General features: G+C 51.4%; 1 protein-coding gene across 2 annotated transcripts in view; it reads left to right on the top strand.

Annotated features, from left to right (window-relative positions):
- Positions 1 to 12,945: 12,945 nt before the first annotated feature.
- The window catches only part of LOC133356647 (sodium- and chloride-dependent creatine transporter 1-like), a 54,693-nt gene continuing 48,515 nt past the window's right edge, over positions 12,946 to 19,123 (top strand). For both annotated transcript variants that reach the window (XM_061574277.1, XM_061574276.1), the window contains exon 1: positions 12,946 to 13,602. In XM_061574277.1, the coding sequence (XP_061430261.1) occupies positions 13,290 to 13,602 (313 nt within the window). In that variant the 5' untranslated portion in view covers positions 12,946 to 13,289. The remainder of the gene's footprint in view (positions 13,603 to 19,123) is intronic.

Genomic DNA, 19,123 nt, shown 5'->3' with positions numbered 1-19,123 from the left:
CAAGAGCCGCAATGCATCTGAGTACAATACTGTACTCACGTACATATCGTCAAGAAGCAGCCCGTAAAGAGCCGCATGCGGCTCCGGAGCCGTAGGTTGCCGACCCCTGGCCACCAGGAAATCATTTGCGCCTCGCTCCACATATCCACGCTGCTGACGATGGAGGTTGACAAGAAAACACAAATTAAGTCATGACCCAAAGTGGGTGAAATGTGAGTGACTCCATCAGATTACTCAGCCGGCTTGTGCCTGCCGATTTATTACTAATAAACCCCAATGATCCGATCGAAATTATGGATTTATATCGGATCATTGGGGGGGCACGTGTCACCCCACCCCCCACTGACTCCGCCAGTGGCAACAGTCAAAGGTACAGCATAACATGGGGGGCGACCCGCACCACACACAGTGATGTACATGGGCGGAATTTGGGGGTGACAACCCCCCCCCCTTCCCCCCTCAAACTGAGCACCTTCATTAATTTATTTTCAGTATACAATTAAGATTTAAATATAAATTAATTATATCCACCCGCGATTCCTAATGCGAGGGACAAAGCGAACCCCTGCCCCCCCCCCCCCCAAACATAGAAGTCACACTCCGCCGATGGTGATGTCCATGTAACAACGGGGTTCCCACCTCGAGAGCGGCGGTCAATGCGTTGTGCGTTTACTGACGACGCTGTGTTGCGTGTCACGTTCAGGCCGCATGGATGCCTCGGTAAGGGCGGGCACAAGCCGGCGTGAGTAGGTTAAACGTTGAGTTTTATAAGGGCACCACGGGGTGACCAGTCCCTCCCCACCCAGCCCCACCCCTCCCACCCCCCACCCAGCCCCACCCCTCCCACCCCCCACCCAGCCCCTCCCTGCACGACGGACATAATAATCCCCTGTGGGCTGGTGTAACCTGGCGGTTCCTACCAGTATAAACAATAGCTAGAGATGAGCGAGGCGTAGGCAAGATCGACATTCTAGATTTGAAGCTTTCGTGACTGCAATGATCCACACTCTTTGGTTTTTTCGGTAAAGTCACGTAGGTTAAAAAAGAAAACAAATAAATTAAACCACGACGTTTCGGAGGCAACACAAGCCACCGTTTTCAGGTGGAACCGTCACAACAAAATTACTTAAGCCACTTGATACAGTAATTTTGCTGTGACGGTTCCACCTGAAGACGGAGGCTTGTGTTGCCTCCGAAACGTCGTGATTTAATTTATTTGTTTTCTTTTAACCTACGTGACTTTACCGAAATAACCAAAGAGTATAGACATATCAGTTAATGGCAGCATGATAAACGACGGAGAGATGAGAGGTGTAGACAGAAAATAAAATAGTGGTCACGTTTGATACCGCTGAGGTAAATATATTAACCTGGATGTTTTTTCTACACAATCTTAATGCAGATGTGTATAGTATGTAAGTGCAGGTCACATCTCTCTAGCAGGTTGCCTGTAGATTATTCAGTTAATCCCATCGAGATTGAACAACGTGACCTCGTATAAAGTAACACCCCAAATGATTGTCTTGATTTGATTGAGAATTGTACCCGTTAATTGGAACATCGTAGCAAGAACTGTACTGCTGACAGTGATTTAATAACTTTACTGGCTCGTTTCAAGTTTCTCCTATGACCAAATCGCCTGGAATGTGCCCGTGATCGTATTGTGGAAGCTAAGCAAGTATGAGCCTGTGTAGTGCTTGAACGGGTGACCACCACGCACAATCAGCATCTCATAGGCGACGATGAGGCTGCAACTACATTAGCAGCAGAGATTAGTGCAGAAAAATCAATGTTGTACTGATATTCTATGCTCCCACGTCTAAGCTCTCGGGACTTCACCAACCCGCGCTGACCAATTTGGTGAAGTACATAATAGCCCCATGACCTGCAAGTCATCCAGAGGTGCCTCATCCAGCAGTTAATTGAAGAACACTCTGTCCGTGTACATATTGTGTCATTACGATTAAAAACTGTCTCCGAAAAATGGAACACCAGTTACAGATGTAATGCGGGCGTAAACGGCCCTCCGGAGGTGACGTCAGGAGGGGAGGAGTTAGGTCACGTGGGGGGGTGAGGGGTTAGGCTATAGAAGGAGGGGAACCGGAAGAGAACGAGGAGGGACGGGGAACCAGGAACAGAGAGAGGCCACGAAGGGCGAAGCGGAGGGTGGCGAGATCGCCACGAACACGGGGGAGCGAGGATCGGCACCGTTGGCCAGCGGTGACCGACCCGAAGCAGCGAGGAGGCTGCAGTCAGCAGCGGGGCTGCACAGAGAGTCAGCAGCGGGGCTGCATACAGAGTCAGCAGCGGGTCTGCATACGGTAGCAGCCAGAGGGTCTGCATATAGGGGTAGCAGCGGGAGTCTGCATAGGGGTAGCAGCGAGTCTGCAGGGAGAGAACAGAGGTTACGGTAGATGAAGCAGAGAGTCTGCGGGAAGAGAAGGGAAGCTATAAAAGCAGTCAACAGCCGGGGGCTACAAGTACAGAGTTATAACAGAGTGCCGTGTGGGAGAAGACAAGAACCCAATAAAGGACACGAAGACAGAAAGAAGTGTCTGAGTCCTTTTATTACACTGGAGTCAGAAGTGAAACGGCATGGCGAAACAATTGAGGAAAAAGAATATTCCATCTCCGGCGTCGGCTTCATCTTCGGACGACGACGATCTTCCTCCTGCGGTCGGCTTCGCTTCGGCGGAGGGAGAGATCCGTGAGGGCCCGGGTGTCGAGGAGGTTGCCGCTTCGCCCGACCCATCTGCGTTGAAGGACGAGGATTTAAGATGGACTCGGATGGCGGAGCAACTGGCAACTCTCAAAAATGTCATCACTGAGTTGTGTGACCTTGTCACGCCAAGGGCGGCGTTGGATGGTGAGGGTGGTGATCGGCAGGAGCCCGGATTGTCTTCGATGGCGCCGCCATCGGCCACGCGGCGTGAAGACGCCATCTTTGGCGTGGCGCACCACGGAAGGCGGGAAGCCGCCATTTTGGGGCCGCCGCGAGGATCGTCCGCCATCTTGGCGACACCGCGTTGCGACGCCTTGCTGAACTTACCGCCGGAAGAGTCAGTAACGGACGGAAGCAAGCCAAGGAGTCGCAGTCGTCACCTTACAACCGTCAAAGAATTCTCCATCGGGGGCGATTGGAGTGCGTTCGCCTGTAGATTTTTGGCGGCGGTACGTACGGCAAGGTGGACGGACGCTGAGGCACTGGAGGTGCTCCCGACTCTTCTTGATGATGAGTCTGTTCGTTTTTTTCGCTCTATAAAAGCTGCGAAGAAGAAAACTCTGCGAGGGGTGTTCGATGAAATGGCGGACGCGTACGAGCCACCGGATGACGCCCATCGCCGATTCGTGCAGCGGCAACGCGCACCTGAGGAGTCACCTGTAGCGTACAGGGGCGCCGTGTTGGAACTCGCTATGGCCGCTTACCCGGAGACGGAGCCTGACCTGCTGGAACCACTCATCTTGGGGAAGATGTTGGAGTTGTCCCGAGATCTTGGCATTCCTATGCCGGCGTGCGGTCACGAAAAGCTCACGTCCCGGGCCGCGGCAAAGTGTTTGGACGCCCAGTTCAATCTCCGCCGCTGGAAACAGGTGACGGCGTGGACGGGCGGTCCTGTCGTCGATGGGGGGGCCGTAGGGTGGGACCCTACAAAGGCCGTGTACGTGCCGGATGCGACCGGCCAGAAGGAGTTGTCGGCTGCCTCTGCTCCGTGGCCGGCCCGGAGCGGGCCGGGGCCGCGGGCTCCGCCGCCGATGCGGCCGCGTCGGGACGGGGTGCCCGCTGCGCGCCGCCCTGACGTCGACTGCTTCCGCTGCGGCCGTCGGGGCCACTATGCCAGGGACTGCTGGGCCCGGGTTCCGGGGCCGCCCCAGCAGGAGGCCTCGACAGCGGACGCCCCAAAGAAAGACCCTCCGGCACAGGCAAGTCGGTGCGCACCAGACACCCGGCAAGGCCCGACACCTCACTCATCGCCGTTGGTATGCGACGCGGATGTTGTAAAATACGGGAGGCCAGTATCTGCGCCTTGTCGTTCGATAACGCAGTGGCGTAAGCTGGCTCGGCGGGTTGTCGCGGCCGCTACCGGGTCGTCCACTGTCCCGGGGTCGATTCAAGGGGTGGACGTACGTATTTTGGTGGATTCCGGGGCGTCCGCGACCATTATTTCGGATGTGATATTCCATCTTTTGAACATCCCACCGGGGGCCGTGAGGCCGGCTTACGCTTCCTGTATCGCTGCGAACGGGGGTAGTATGGGCATCGTGGGACAGGTGGACGCTAACATTTCTATCGGGGGTGTCTCGGCCTCGGGCGTTGTGTTAATTTCAAGGTCCCTGGCGGTTCCTTGCCTGTTGGGTACGGATTTTTTGGCTAAGATGCCCATTCTAATTAGAATCAATGAAAATTGCATTGAACTACCAGGGGGCCGGAAATTGGCGTTCTTACAGTCCGCCTGGGGGCGACCGGCTCCGGTTGCCCAGGTGCAGGCGTTATCGGAAGTTTCGGTTGATATTCCACCTGGCTCTCAGATGCTCATTCCCTTACGATACCGGAAGCCGGTTCCGGGTCGGCAGGGTGCGTTTGGGATTTTGCTGTCGCCGTCCGCCGCTGTTACGGGCGGACTGGCACTGGTGGGGGCGCAAACTATTGTCCGCCCAGATCAGCGCCCGTTTTTGCAGGTGTTAAATGCGAGTACTGAAAGTGTGTGTGTGCCGGCTGGTACCGTTGTGGCACACGCCACTACGGCGTTTACGGCTCAGAGTGACCTGCCGGACGGGGGGCTGGTGGGTGGTGTTTCACACGATGGAGGGGTGGATGATCGTTGGATCGCCGAATTATGTGGGGGAAATTCGGCCCTTTCCGCCGAGCAGCGTTGTGCAATTCATAAATTATTATCGAGCTATTCCGATGTGTTTAGCTCGGACGATTTGGACTTGGGACGCACCTCGCTGCTCTCTCATCATATCGACACGGGGGACGCTGCCCCTATCCGCTTGAACTCGCGTCGGATGAGTCCGGCTGAGCGTGAGCATGTTCGAGGGGCAGTGGAAGACATGTTGAAAGCGGATATTATATCTCCGTCTAATAGCCCGTGGGGCGCGCCTGTTGTGTTGGTTAAAAAAAAGGATGGTAAATTGCGATTTTGTGTGGATTTTCGGAAGTTGAATAAAGTGTCGGTGGCAGATGCGTATCCCCTGCCGCGTATGGACGATTCTCTCGACGCCTTGTCAGGGGCTAAGTTTTTTTCAACGCTTGATCTCTCTTCGGGCTTCTGGCAGCTCCCCCTTGACGAGCCTTCGCGGGAAAAAACAGCTTTCCGTACGCCGCAGGGGTTATTCCAATTTAATTGTCTGCCGATGGGGTTGAATGCAGCCCCTGCCACTTTTCAGAGATTGATGGAGTTGGTATTGACGGGGTTGCAGTGGGAGACATGTCTCATTTATTTAGATGATATTATTGTCTTCAGCCGCACATTTGATGAGCATTTACTGCGGTTGGAGGCTGTATTTGCCACAATGCGTTCTGCTAATTTGAAATTCAAGCCTAAGAAATGTCATCTACTGCAACGCTCCGTTCGGTACTTGGGACACATTGTTAGTGCGGACGGGGTGGCCACGGATCCAGAGAAAACTGCGTGTGTCCGGGATTGGGCAACCCCGGCCACGGTGGGTGATGTGCGTCGGTTTTTGGGGTTCGCCTCATATTATCGGAGGTTCGTTCCGAATTTCGCTACTATCGCCAGGCCTTTGCATCTCCTTACTGGGAAGGGGCATAAATTTGTGTGGGGACCGCCGGAGGAGGCGGCGTTTCGGAGCCTGCGCGATTTACTGGCTACTGCACCGACGTTGGATTATCCGGATTTTGAACATCCCTTCATTCTGGATACTGATGCGAGTGACACTGGTATTGGGGCGGTGTTGTCCCAGTCAAAAGGTGGTGTTGAGCGTGTGGTGGCGTATGGGAGTCGAGTTTTGTCTCCCGCGGAAACCCGTTACTGCGTCACTCGCAGAGAACTTTTGGCTATCGTGTTTTTTCTCCGCCAATTTCGACCGTATCTGTACGGTCGGTCGTTTATTGTCCGCACGGACCATGCGGCCTCGCAATACGCTCTTAAGATGGACCAGCCATCCGGACAATTGGCGAGATGGCTGGACACGTTGCAAGAGTTTTCCTTCCAAATTCACCATCGGAAGGGTGTGCGTCACGCTAACGCGGACGCACTGTCCAGGTTGCCGCAACAATCCCCTTGTGCGTGTGCGTCGGGGACGCATAGGTGTGGACCGACTCAGCTCCCCCCTCAGCCTGTCGCGCTGGCGGTGGATGTTCTCGAAACTCCGCTTACACCGGGACCGGTTGACGGGGGACCGGCGGACGAGATTTTGCGTCTTCCGAGGTCTGTGTGGATTCGGGAGCAAATGTTGGACGATTCTTTGGTGTCGTTACGAAAACGAACGGAGAAGGCGGGTAAGGAACTCGGTGCGGGTGGTATTTCGGAAACTGCTCTCCGAGATGGGTTACTGATGTGGAGGGAAGGGATACAGGAACACTGGCGTCTCGTTGTGCCTGCGTCATTGCGGTACGAGTTGATTAGATCGTTGCACTGTGACACACTTTTACATCTGGGGGTGCAGAAAACCCTATTGACGCTGCAACGAGACTATTATTGGCACGGCATGACGACGGATGTCGTCGGTCACGTTCGCGCGTGTCCCGATTGTGCCCGCCGTAAACCGCCTAAACATCCATATGTTCCGCCGATACAATCGATTCAAGTATCTCGGGTTAATGAGCTGGTGGCGTTAGATATCTTGGGACCCTTTCCGCCATCCGCTAAGGGAAATAAGTATTTACTGGTGGGGGTGGAGTACCTCTCTCGCTGGCCGATGGCCTGGCCTTTGCCTGACCAGTCAGCGGCGTCTATCACTGACGCCTTTCTATTTGGGTATGTAATGGACAAGGGGGCGCCGGAGAGGCTCCTTACAGATCAAGGGCGTAACTTTTCGTCCAAATTGTTGGGGGAGGTGTGTGCGGCTCTTGGAACTAAAAAGATACGGACGTCCCCCTACCACCCACAAACGGATGGGATGGTGGAACGGTTGAATCGGACTCTGTCCGCCATGCTGTGCCATACAGTCGGGGAAAATCAATCTGATTGGGATTTGCATATCCCTGGGGTGCTTTCGGCGTATCGCATGACGCCGCACGCGGCTACTGGATACTCGCCGTTCTTCCTTATGTACGGCCGTGAGAATGTGCCGCCGATTAATGAGCAGTTGGGAACCGGTGCGAGGGGACCTGTTAAGCCTCTTCCTGAGTATATTCAGGACAACGTTCGCCGTGTCACTGAGGCGAGGGAAAGAGCCCGCATGGCTACAGCCAAAGCTCAGTCCAGGAATGAGCGGTGTGCCCGACGTTCGAAGGGGGAGTGCCCCTGGAAGAAGGGGGACCTGGCCTGGCTTCATTGCCCACAGGTGCGGCCAGGTACCTCTCCTAAATTACACAAACCGTGGCAAGGTCCGGTCCACCTCATTGAGGTTCCCAACCCACAGTCGGCGCGTGTTCAGGTTGGTTCGCGGCGCTGGTTCGTGCATACATCCCGGTTGAAGCCATACATTGCCCCGCGGCCGGATGCGTCATCTCCCGAAGTTGCCTTGCCGGGGTCTGTTGCTGCCGACTCGCCCTTGCCTGTGTCTGCTGACCTTGCGAGAGCGCCTGTCGTACCCTTCACAGACAAGCCGGCCGTGACAGCGCAGGGAGGAGGACGTTCCGCTCGTGGGATGCCGACCGGAGCCGCAGAACCCACGGGACCTGCAGCTCTTCCTATCCCTCCGCGGACGCGAGTACGGGATGTCTCTGGACGCGACCGGAACAGTGGCGGGCCTCCAATGGCGACGGACGAACTTGTTCCCGTCGCCCCTAAAACCCTTCCACGTTCCTGCTCGGCGGGTGGGCTGCCGACCGTTCGGGACGGCCCGGCTACCCGTACTCGCTCGAAATCCCTCATGTTTCGTTAAAATTGTATTGTGTTGTGTTCTGGTTATATTGTTGTTGCATGCTTCGTGTCTTTTTTACGTGTTGGCCCTTTACACCCGCATTTCTTGTCAGGTTGCAATTCAGCCGAGGTCGGCTGGATTTTCTTTATGGGGGAGGGTGATGTAATGCGGGCGTAAACGGCCCTCCGGAGGTGACGTCAGGAGGGGAGGAGTTAGGTCACGTGGGGGGGTGAGGGGTTAGGCTATAGAAGGAGGGGAACCGGAGGAGGACGAGGAGGGACGGGGAACCAGGAACAGAGAGAGGCCACGAAGGGCGAAGCGGAGGGTGGCGAGATCGCCACGAACACGGGGGAGCGAGGATCGGCACCGTTGGCCAGCGGTGACCGACCCGAAGCAGCGAGGAGGCTGCAGTCAGCAGCGGGGCTGCACAGAGAGTCAGCAGCGGGGCTGCATACAGAGTCAGCAGCGGGTCTGCATACGGTAGCAGCCAGAGGGTCTGCATATAGGGGTAGCAGCGGGAGTCTGCATAGGGGTAGCAGCGAGTCTGCAGGGAGAGAACAGAGGTTACGGTAGATGAAGCAGAGAGTCTGCGGGAAGAGAAGGGAAGCTATAAAAGCAGTCAACAGCCGGGGGCTACAAGTACAGAGTTATAACAGAGTGCCGTGTGGGAGAAGACAAGAACCCAATAAAGGACACGAAGACAGAAAGAAGTGTCTGAGTCCTTTTATTACACATATTTACTGTGGGCAGTTATTTAATAACGATAACTTTTTTGGCTCGATTGAAGATGCAGGCATAGTGCCACATCCCTCCAGATACAGGAGGATTGGTGCATCACGCACACTACATCCATCGTGTGCGCGAGATTCCCAACTGCTGGGCGACAATATGGTTAACAAATTAACTGAACAATTTTTTATTTTACCAGGTGAAGCCCACAGCTATATAGCTCTTTTTTAGAAGCGACCTGGCTATCACAAATAATAGCTCAACGAATGGGCTTATCATCATGTGGACATTTATAGCAACCAAGTACTCTAAAGGCACGTTCATTTGAAATGTGGAGGGAAAAGCCGGAGGACCCGGATAAATATCCACGCGACCACGGGGGGAACATGCAAACTCCCAAGTATACAAGCGTCAGGGTCGGAATCGAACCCACGAACTGTATACCAGGCGAGGTAGTTAACATCTCACCACCGAAATAACAGTACAGCAAGCAGGTTGATAACCTATCTATGACATTATTATGCCCCTAAATGCATTTGTCTTACTAATTTTAAATCGGTGTTATTGAGGACATCCTTATAGTTCAAGGCTATCACTGAGGCGCTTTGTTTCACATAGTACAGTATAGTCCGCCAGTCGGTGATGTTCCTGTGATTGTACCCAATTATTGTTTTTGTGAGTTTTTTTTTCAAATTTCCATGGAGTATTTTACGTCCACTATCGGCAGACTGCACGTGTCTATGGTTAATACACTCGTGCCATTAACCAGGGCGGACACTGGGCTTCATCCACGAACCGTTGCGACATGCGGCAGAGGCACGAACATGCTTTCTTTGGACGATCTGTTACATTTCCGCATAAGCAACATTCGGCACTTACCGGTTGAGACGATGTAAGATCGTCTCAACTGCTTAAGTGAATTAGTTTTTTAATGCACAAACTTTACAAGCTCATACAAAAAATAAAGCTCCCTGGATCAAAACGTGGTGTCCTTGTAGCGTTAGTATCGCTTGCCTTTTTTGATACGTAACTGATGTACGCGTTGTTTGAAATAATTATTAACAAATTTCCATGTTATTTTCCTGGAAAAAAACTCCTGAATTTCTGGTCTGTTTTGATTCATTGATTACACAGCAGACACTTTTTATATCTGTAACGCCTCTCGCAACTATCCTGGACTTAATCCAGTGTGAGCATGGCCATAATCCAATTTTACCGTTAGTTGCTAACATTCATTATTTATTGCATAATCTGCGCAGGCGATATGTGTCCCTGCAGCGTTCGAGGTGGCCCAGTAATGTGGTGTACTCACCAATGTACCAAGTTGATAGTTTGTGGCAGAATTAACAGGAGTAGACCATTGTGCCTACTTCTCTACAAGAGCCCAATTCCCACGAGGGAAGAGCACTCAGAAGTAAATGTATCGAGCGGAGTTACTGGGTAATTCCAGTCGCTAAGCCGCGTCGTGTGATTAAGCGACTCCCGAACAGCTGAGGTTCGAGGTGTCCAGGCGATTGCAGAACAGAAAGTAGGCTTTTGCGACCAATATCCATAATAAGAGGGGGTTTTTGGGTTCGGTCGTGATCTAACGCGATCTAACCCAAAACGAAATTTGTATGGAGAAAGTGGTTCACCGAACGGATTTTAGGTGCCGTCTCCTTGTCTGCGTGGGATGTCTCCACGAACTCTCCTCTAATCTCCAGTCCTACAAACGCTCGTTCGAATGCATGGGCCAAACATCCAGATGTGAGAAATGAAGTTGTTCGTACTCAAGTGAGGCTTTGAATAAACACTCCTTCCAATAGTGTCGTTTACGAGCATCCTCCACGGGACCGGATTAAGGTTCTTGTAGGCCCTAGGCACTTCTATTTTGTGCGCCTTCAGTGATAACTCACTAGGGTTGGGACTGCTGCCTCATGTTACTACTACCACCGCTGCGCCTCGCTAAAGCTGATTTTTTTAAGTCTCCGATCAACCATATGGCAACAACGCCTTGTCTCTATTGAGAATGAGATTGTACGAAAAACACAATTTGAAGAAGGTATTGCAAATTTTGCAATGAAAAAATATCGGAAAGTTCATCTCCGGTATTAATTTCTCTCACCTTATGAAACAAAAAGATTGACATTGACATGACTCTGCCTCTTTGTATATACACTGTGCCTATCCTTGCTATATAAATATATTAAAGAAGATATCTTGGTTACATTTTTTAGCATACAACACAAAAACTTGGTGAACTTTTTTCCCCCTCGGCCCTGTACCTTCCGTAGGCCCTAGACACAGTGCCTACTGTGGATAATACGGCCCTGCCTCCGTAGACTCAACAATCACTGGAGAACGCGATCTCAGGTGCAATTCATCACGCACACGGCACACCTGTCACCTCCAGCGCACCCCATAGTCGCTTCCTTCAGCTGCATGCACTGCGACACCTAACCCTCACAATGTCCGCACTTGTAGTGTGCCACCAACATCCCCTTGGTTGACGACCTCTGCAATGTGTGTGTCGGTATTGTCCTCCACCACCCTGCACGTGTCCACGACCTACGTACGGTGCGAACGCGAGTTCGGCATACATACATTTATGACAACTAAACCTACACTTGCTGATTATCTCGACAATGCCTTATTGCCACGGCTTATTCCAAAGATCATGCCCGAGCCGCACTTTAATTGAAAGTCTAAAAATAAAGAAGGGAAAATATTTGTGCAGGTCTTGAATGAGAATTTTTTTGGAATCATATACTGTATATAAATATAGATTTTTTTTTTCTTTCAAATAAAAATAAAACCTCAGAAGGCATTCACTTGAGCAGACCGCGAACATTGCAAACGCGTTATTGTGAACGGTAAAATTAAACACGGTTACATAATCTAGGAAGTGGATCTGCTGCGGTGTAATCATGTTTTGGTCCCCTGCGAACGGGACTTTCAATTAAGCAAGGTTACCGGTTCAATTGCCATTTCCCAGCGCGGCAGGTAAAACAACTGATGCAGGTTTCTCAAATCGTCCCTCCACGCTCCTCTGTCCACCTAGCGCACGCCTCTGTCCACGATTAGACATTCGGCAGGCAGGCCGCGTGTGGTGGGGTAAAGTGTGGGTTCGCCCACCTATTCCAATACTTCTGCTCAACGTGGAAGAGTAGACCAAATACCACTTCAGAGTTCACTCCAGTGGAGGCCCTTTCCGCCATGAATATCAATACATAATCGGATAATCTCTTATCAGTACATGTGGACAAGCCGGAACACGTAAACACGCTACTAATGTGACGTTCAATAATGAAGACGTGGAAGGAAACTGTTCACAAAGGTATACGCGTGGGCTTGAGCGGGGCGCGTGGCTCACGAGGGATGATGATTGCCGGTGGTCAAGATGGATAACGGAGCGAGACAGCCAAGGAATGGAACGCGTCTGAGAACACACCTCACGAGGAGACTGAAACGATGGAAATCAGTTCGTGTGCAAGGTGCTAGGCGAATTATTATTATTAGTTTTAGTTTACCGACATCGCAGGATCGTGAGAGAGGTGGTGGCGGCAGCTTTGTGAAGCCTTCATCCAGCAGTGGATTGACCATGGCTACTGCTGCTGATGATATATGTGATTTTTTTTAGAATCTGAATTTCTATTTTAAACTGGAGGAATCCGATGAGCTATGAAGCTCTTTATCACAAATGTCCAGCATGGGCGGGTCATCAAGATACTTAATTACTTATCTCTGTGAAGAAACCCAGTAGAATTAATTATACAAACGTGCATTTCGCCTCGACCAAATGGAGTTCAGAAAAAAAAAACGAGCAAATTGAACGCATCCACTACCGCTTTCCAATGTCTCTCTTTTTTTACGATCAGTCTCCGATCCTCCTCCCTCCCCCCTCCTCCACCCCACACCGTCTATAAATAGGACAGCGCGCAGGGAGCTCAGTCAGACTCAGCACTGCCGCGAGCTCACGCGGAATCGACGGAGGAGGAGGAGCGGACGGTGACCTCTGATTTCCCAAATCCCTCATTTGCTCCAAGCAACTTTGTTTCTCTTAGGCGCCAGCTTTTTGGCTGCATCTCTCGCAAAGTAAAGAGAGAGAGAGAGCGAGCGAGCGAGTGATAGCATCAGATAGACAGTGGGGGGCAGAGGGGGGGCTTCGATAAGACGTGAGAGAAGTGGGTGACACCGAAGAGACACAATCTTGACCGAGGACAGGAGGAGCCCTCCCTCCTCCTCCTGGTAGTTCGCCTGCTTCTTCACCGCGGCTCCTCGCCCCACATGCGTTTTTTTCGGCTCACGTTCAAGTGCTTCGTTGACGGCTTCTGAATCATCCGCGTCGGCGGCGCCCTTGCCAAAGAGCGACTCCGTCCGCGGTCAATTCGCAGGAAAGGACGCGACGACGATAGTCGTCGGGTGGACGAGGAGGAAGGAGGGAGGGAGGACACGAAACATCCCCGAGACTCGGACGTCAGACACACAACAGACGCAGAAGGGACGGACGGCTGCTGTCTGTTCCCTGACGGACGCTGCGTCGGCGCTTGAGCGCTGAAGTCGCAGCGCGAATTGTGACCGATCGGACGATGCGAAAATTAACCCTTTGGGCGGAGAACCCTTACGCCGAGAAGGACGGTGACGGTGGAGTTGGTGGTGATGAAGCCACGGATGTATGCGTGGTGCCTCTGCCGACACCGCCGCAGAAGCTGCCCGCGGTGGAGGGCGAAGCAAGCAGTAGCAGCAGCGGTGGTGGTGGAGAATCAGGGGGGGGCAGGGCAGTGTCACCCGAGAGAGACACCTGGACACGGCAGCTGGACTTCACGATGTCATGCATCGGGTTCGCAGTGGGCCTGGGAAATGTGTGGCGATTCCCGTACCTGTGCTACAAGAACGGAGGAGGTACTGCTGACGTGCGCGTGCACGTGTGCATGTGTGTGTGTGTATGTATATGTGTGTATGTGTGCATGTGTGTGTGTGTGTGTATATGTGTGCACGTGTGCATGTGTGTGTGTGTATGTATATGTGTGTATGTGTGCACGTGTGCATGTGTGTGGCATGGTGCCGGCCAACCACCCCGTCGTGTGCCAAGTCGAACCTTCGTAGGTGCTGCTCGCTAAACAGCAATTGCCCCGACAAGTCTCTTAAAGGCTATACGGGTGATCTTTGTCTGTGTGCGTGCACGTGTCTTCGTGTGCGTGTATGTATATATCTGTGTGTATGTATCTGTGTGTATGTGTGTGTGTGTGCACGTGTGTGTCTGTGTGTGTGTCTGTGTGTGTGTCTGTGCGTGTGTGTATATATCTGTGTGTATGTGTGCACGTGTGTGTCTGTGTGTGTGTATGTATATATCTGTGTGTGTGTCTGTGTGTGTGTGTCTGTGTGTGTGTCTGTGTGTGTGTCTGTGTGTGTGTGTCTGTGTGTGTGTCTGTGTGTGTGTCTGTGTGTGTGTGTCTGTGTGCACGTGTGTGTCTGTGTGTGTGTCTGTGTGTGTGTCTGTGTGTGTGTCTGTGTGTGTGTGGGGGTGGGCGGTAGTGTAGCGGTTCGCGTACTGCGCAATTTACCCGGGTTCGACTCCCTCTCAAGACCAACACCGGTGACGATTATCTGAACCGGTCCTGGACCTCCCCTAGGTCGACTCAGCCTCAAATGAGTAACGTGGTGCGGTGCGTAAACATGGCCACTAGGGAGACAAAGGCGGCCGGGCATGGTTGCTGGCCACCCAACCCCTCGTGTGCCGTGCCGGCAAACATAGGTGCTACTCGTTAACAGCACTTGCCCCCACAGTCTGTCAAGGCTATACGGGGGATCTTTGTCGGTAGTGTAGCGGTTAGCGCTACGCTGCGCTACGAACCCGGCGACCCGAGTTCGATTCCCGCTCACGGCCAACACCCAGTGACGATTATCTGAGCCGCTCCTGGGCCTCCCCTAGGTCGACTCAGCCTCAAATGAGTATCTGTTGCGGTGTGTAAACAACATCGCCACTAGGGAGACAAAGGCGGCCGGGCGTGGTGTTGGTCACCCACCCCCTCGTGCGCCGTGCCAGCCTACATAGGTCCTCGCTAACAGCACTTGCTCATACAGTCTGTTAAGGGGCTGTCCATAAATGACGTCACGCACCTGGGGGAGGGGGGTCAGACATTTGTGACGATGTGTGATGAGGGGGGGGGGGGGAGAAATGTGACGTCACATCAAAATGCGCAACTTTAAATAAATATAGAATTGTTATAACAACACTAATTTTTATACATTTTCATTATTAACTATTTGATTATTTTAATTTACTAAGGTCACCTTTTATTTATTCCATGAATGAGCATTTTGCTTCTCCGTGGGAGAATGGAGAAGCATGCATTTTGTACATTTTTTAAATTATTGTTATTAAACATTTTGATTCTAATGATTCTACCAGGGCTTTTCATTCTGTGGAATGAATATGTGATTGTTATAATTGTACTCTCCATTTTGCTTCGTTCTACTACAAAGTTTCAAGTATTTTTTATAGTAAAAATTTACTTTTAATATTTTATAATTATAAGATAATTTCAATACAATATTCTGAATATCTGCAGTTTTAGTTAGACGTTAAATATTTGCAAGTGAATTTTATGCTAAATTTAAGCTTTCCAACGCCTCCTTTTCAATAAATGTTTTCTCCTACAACATCAGAGTGCAGCGCCACATTAAATACGCACTACAATGACAATAGTTTAAAGCGATTTGAAGCATGTTTTATTTTCAAAATGGAAATATGGTTGGGGGGGGGGGGCAGAGCTTTATGACGTCATATTTGAGGGGGGGTCTGACTTTTTGTGACGCCGTGTGACGAGGGGGGGGGTCAAAAATCGTCAAAATCGCGTGACGTCATTTATAGACGGCCCCTAAGGCTATACGGGGGGGGGGGTCTTTGTATTTGTGCACACGCGTAGGGCTCAATGACACCCTGACCTCCTACCAGCGAGCCTCGACAATGCCATTGATTGCCTCAAGGTGCACCTAGCCTGGCACAATTGCAAGTGGTGACGTCGCCGTCTCTTCGTGGCCAATGGCTGCTTTTGATGATGTCCTTCCCCCGCACCTCCGATTGCCACGGTTGGCTCCGTACGGTGCGAAAGAAGTTACACATACATACGCTTGTCCGTGTGCACGTGTATGTACTTCTCATCTCTCCGCATATTTTCGTATCTGTCTCAACGTGTCCATCTCTGCTCGTGTATGTCTCCGTGTGTATGTCTGTGTGTCTCTCTCTCAATTGTCACTCTCCTACCCTGTCAAAGTCTGCATCTTTGGATCTGTCTGTGTCTGTCTCTGGATGCCCCCGCCCACCCCTCACCACTTACACATACAGTAGTTGGCAAAACATCGATCATTTACGTGATGACGCTCACGATATAGCTGATAACGCTAATAATGTGCTATTGGTGTGCTGTGACGGGGACCCTTCAAAATGCATTTTAATTCACGCCGCTGTCATTAATGATTGAAGGCAAACGCCGGGCTTCAGAATCAGAATATTGATACTGGAGGAATCCGATGAGCTATAAAGCTCTTTTTCACAGATGTCCAGTAGTTTGGCATCATCTGAATCGTTGCCCAGCGCGACAATGTAAAGCGAGGTTTAATTTCTCATCCCTACGCCCCTCAAATCCTACGTCCTAATACAGGTGAGTGGGTGGGGGGTGCGATCTTAAACGAGTACCTGGTGCGGTGTGCAACCATCATCATTGGGGGAGACAAAGACGCCCGGGGTGATGCTGGCCACCCACCTCCTTGCGAGCCCAGCCGGCCTTCATAGGTGCTCGCTTACAGCACTTGCCCCAAAAGTCTGCTACAGGCGATACGGTGGATCGTCGTCATGTGTGGGACTTGAACCCTCACTCGACAAAGACGTGGCACGCAGCTCACGATCACACACGGACGCCTGAGATGTTTAGCCAATCGGAATGACTTCTACCTGCATCAGTGGATTGATCGTCGCTACAATGATTATTGAAGGGGTCAGTCTCTCCACGTTGCGTATGTATGTACGTGGAACTTCTTTCGCGCCGTACGTATCCAATCCGTGCTAATCGGAGTATGCGTTACAATCACTGCCCCTGACCTCCCTCCCTCCCTCCCACAAGGTGGTAGAGATTGCACGATTGATATTCGGAATTGACACTGCCACTGCGTCATACAAACAAACTAACTATACACTCTGATATACATATAGAGTACAGTTATTCGCGCGAGTGTGGGGGGACAACAGCAGTGGTTGTCCATTGGTCGAGGCTGGTTCCCCTAATTGTCACCATCAGCATGCCGGATGATGGCCTCCACAGAATCGTTGCCAACCCTCCCGTGACTTCAACAACATTATCAGCTCAGGGGGTGCGGCAATCGGTTCGGCGGGGCCCCCAACTCGTAGCTTTGATCACGAGGAGTTGGTGGTGGTGGTGGGGGGGGGGAAAGGCACCCCTCCCCCTGCCGCCCACGCCACGCGAGTTACGCAACTGCAATCTCCAATCTCTGCACGTGAGCCCGATGTGAGCGCTCCATCGTTGTGGTTTGCTAACCCTTCGGCACATTTTCTCCTTTGGTTGCCACTTTAATACTCGTCTTGACCACCGAGGAAGCAGTTTGGTGGTGTGCGTATGTAATGACTAGAGGTTGTTCATACTCTTAGTTCTTTCGTTAAAGTCACGTAGGTAAAAAATGAAATTAAAATAAAACAATAAAAATCACGACGTTTCGGATGCAACACAAGTCTCCGTCATCAGGGTGGGACCGTCACAGCCAGATTATGATGCAGCTAATCTGGCTGTGATGGTCCCACCTGATGACGGAGACTTGTGTTGCCTCCGAAACGTCGTGATTTTTATTGTTTTATTTTAATTTCATTTTTTATCTACGTGACTTTACCGAAAGAACTAAGAGTATGAATCCTTGCAGTCACGAAAGCTTCAAATCTAGAACTAGAGGTTGTCTATTCCTATGTAAGGGGCCGTCCATAAATGAAGTCACGCACCTGGGGGGGGGGGGGGGGGTCAGACATTTGTGACGATGTGTGACGAGGGCGGGGGGTTTGAGAAATGTGACGTCACATCAAAATTCACAACTTTAAACAAATGTAGACAACACGTTCTACTTAACTAAATAGACGTTTTAATTAATGTTTTCTCTTTCAACATCAGAGTGCAGCGGCACATTAAACACGCACTACAATGGCAATAGTTTAAAGCGATTTGAAGCATGTTTTTTTTTAGGGGGGGGCAGAGCTTTGTGACGTCATATTTGAGGGGGGGGGGGTCTGACTTTTTGTGACGCCGTGTGACGATGGAGGGAGGAGGTCAAAATCGTCCAAAATCGCGTGGCGTCATTTATGGACGGCCCCTAAGTTTGGGGGTAGGGGGAGTTTGACGCTGTGGTTCGTTACATGACACACCAGAAGTACGTTTCTGGTGGTGAAATGGTTGAAACACTGGACAAATGAAAAACTATATATAATCTCCGGTGTTCGACTGCAGTCACCCATATTATCAGACCACGGAAGGTACGTGGACCCGATGCCCGATTCGCAAATACAAAAGGAGGTATCACAGAGACGCACTCCGCTCCTCCTGACGCAATTATCTGGCCCAACCACTGAAATGTAAAATATCGTTACGTGTTGCTCTCCATCGACGTCAGCCATACGGAGAAGACCGGACTGGTAACCCCAAGAGGTCGTCGCTTCAATTATATCACCTGGCGCAATATTCCTTGAATTGCCCCGCCTCGGTCCGCCCACAAGTGTAAATGTGTAGCCCGCAGGAGTTGTGCGGTAATCATGGCATGTATGTCAGTTAAGCTTGTGACCAAATCACTCAAAGTACAACCGCTCTCGTCACTTCTCGAGAAGCTGAGCATGGTGGAGCCTTACGCAGTCCTGAGACGTTCGACCGCCATGCGTAAGCAGGTTGTTATGTAGGCCGTGGGGCTACGTGATGTGCGGCAGATGGCACTGCGTAAAATCCACGGTTGTACTTGAGACGTCCATTTCCCACATGTATGCTTCCCACCTTCACCAACCCGCATGGTTTTTGTTGTTGGTTGGCCAGGCATCTAACAGAGACGGTCAACCGCATCGCGCGCGCTTTCAGATGCGCTTCTACGGCCGTCTGGAACGCTCTTCCTTCCGATACAAAGACGCCACTGGAGCTATGCACTTTTAAATCATCTACATTGAAAAATCGTTTTGTTTATAACTGTTTCTTGCGTCTGTGTTTGCTATCCTTGCCCGGCACCTCCGCTAAGAACGGTTGTCTAAGTACGGTGTGGAATGAGTTCAACATACGTGGTGAACTATGAGCGAGGCTGTGAATCGGTCCAGAACATTTGATACAAATATGCAGTACACCGAATTTATGTTCTGCACATGGTTGGCTACGTATGGTGCAAAAGA

Source organism: Lethenteron reissneri, chromosome 55 (assembly GCF_015708825.2).
Source record: "Lethenteron reissneri isolate LAM-NWPU_2019-01 chromosome 55, ASM1570882v1, whole genome shotgun sequence".
NCBI classification, from domain to species: Eukaryota; Metazoa; Chordata; class Hyperoartia; order Petromyzontiformes; family Petromyzontidae; genus Lethenteron; species Lethenteron reissneri.
Note: the sequence above shows the minus strand (reverse complement) of the source record. Positions and strands in the feature narration are given on the sequence as shown.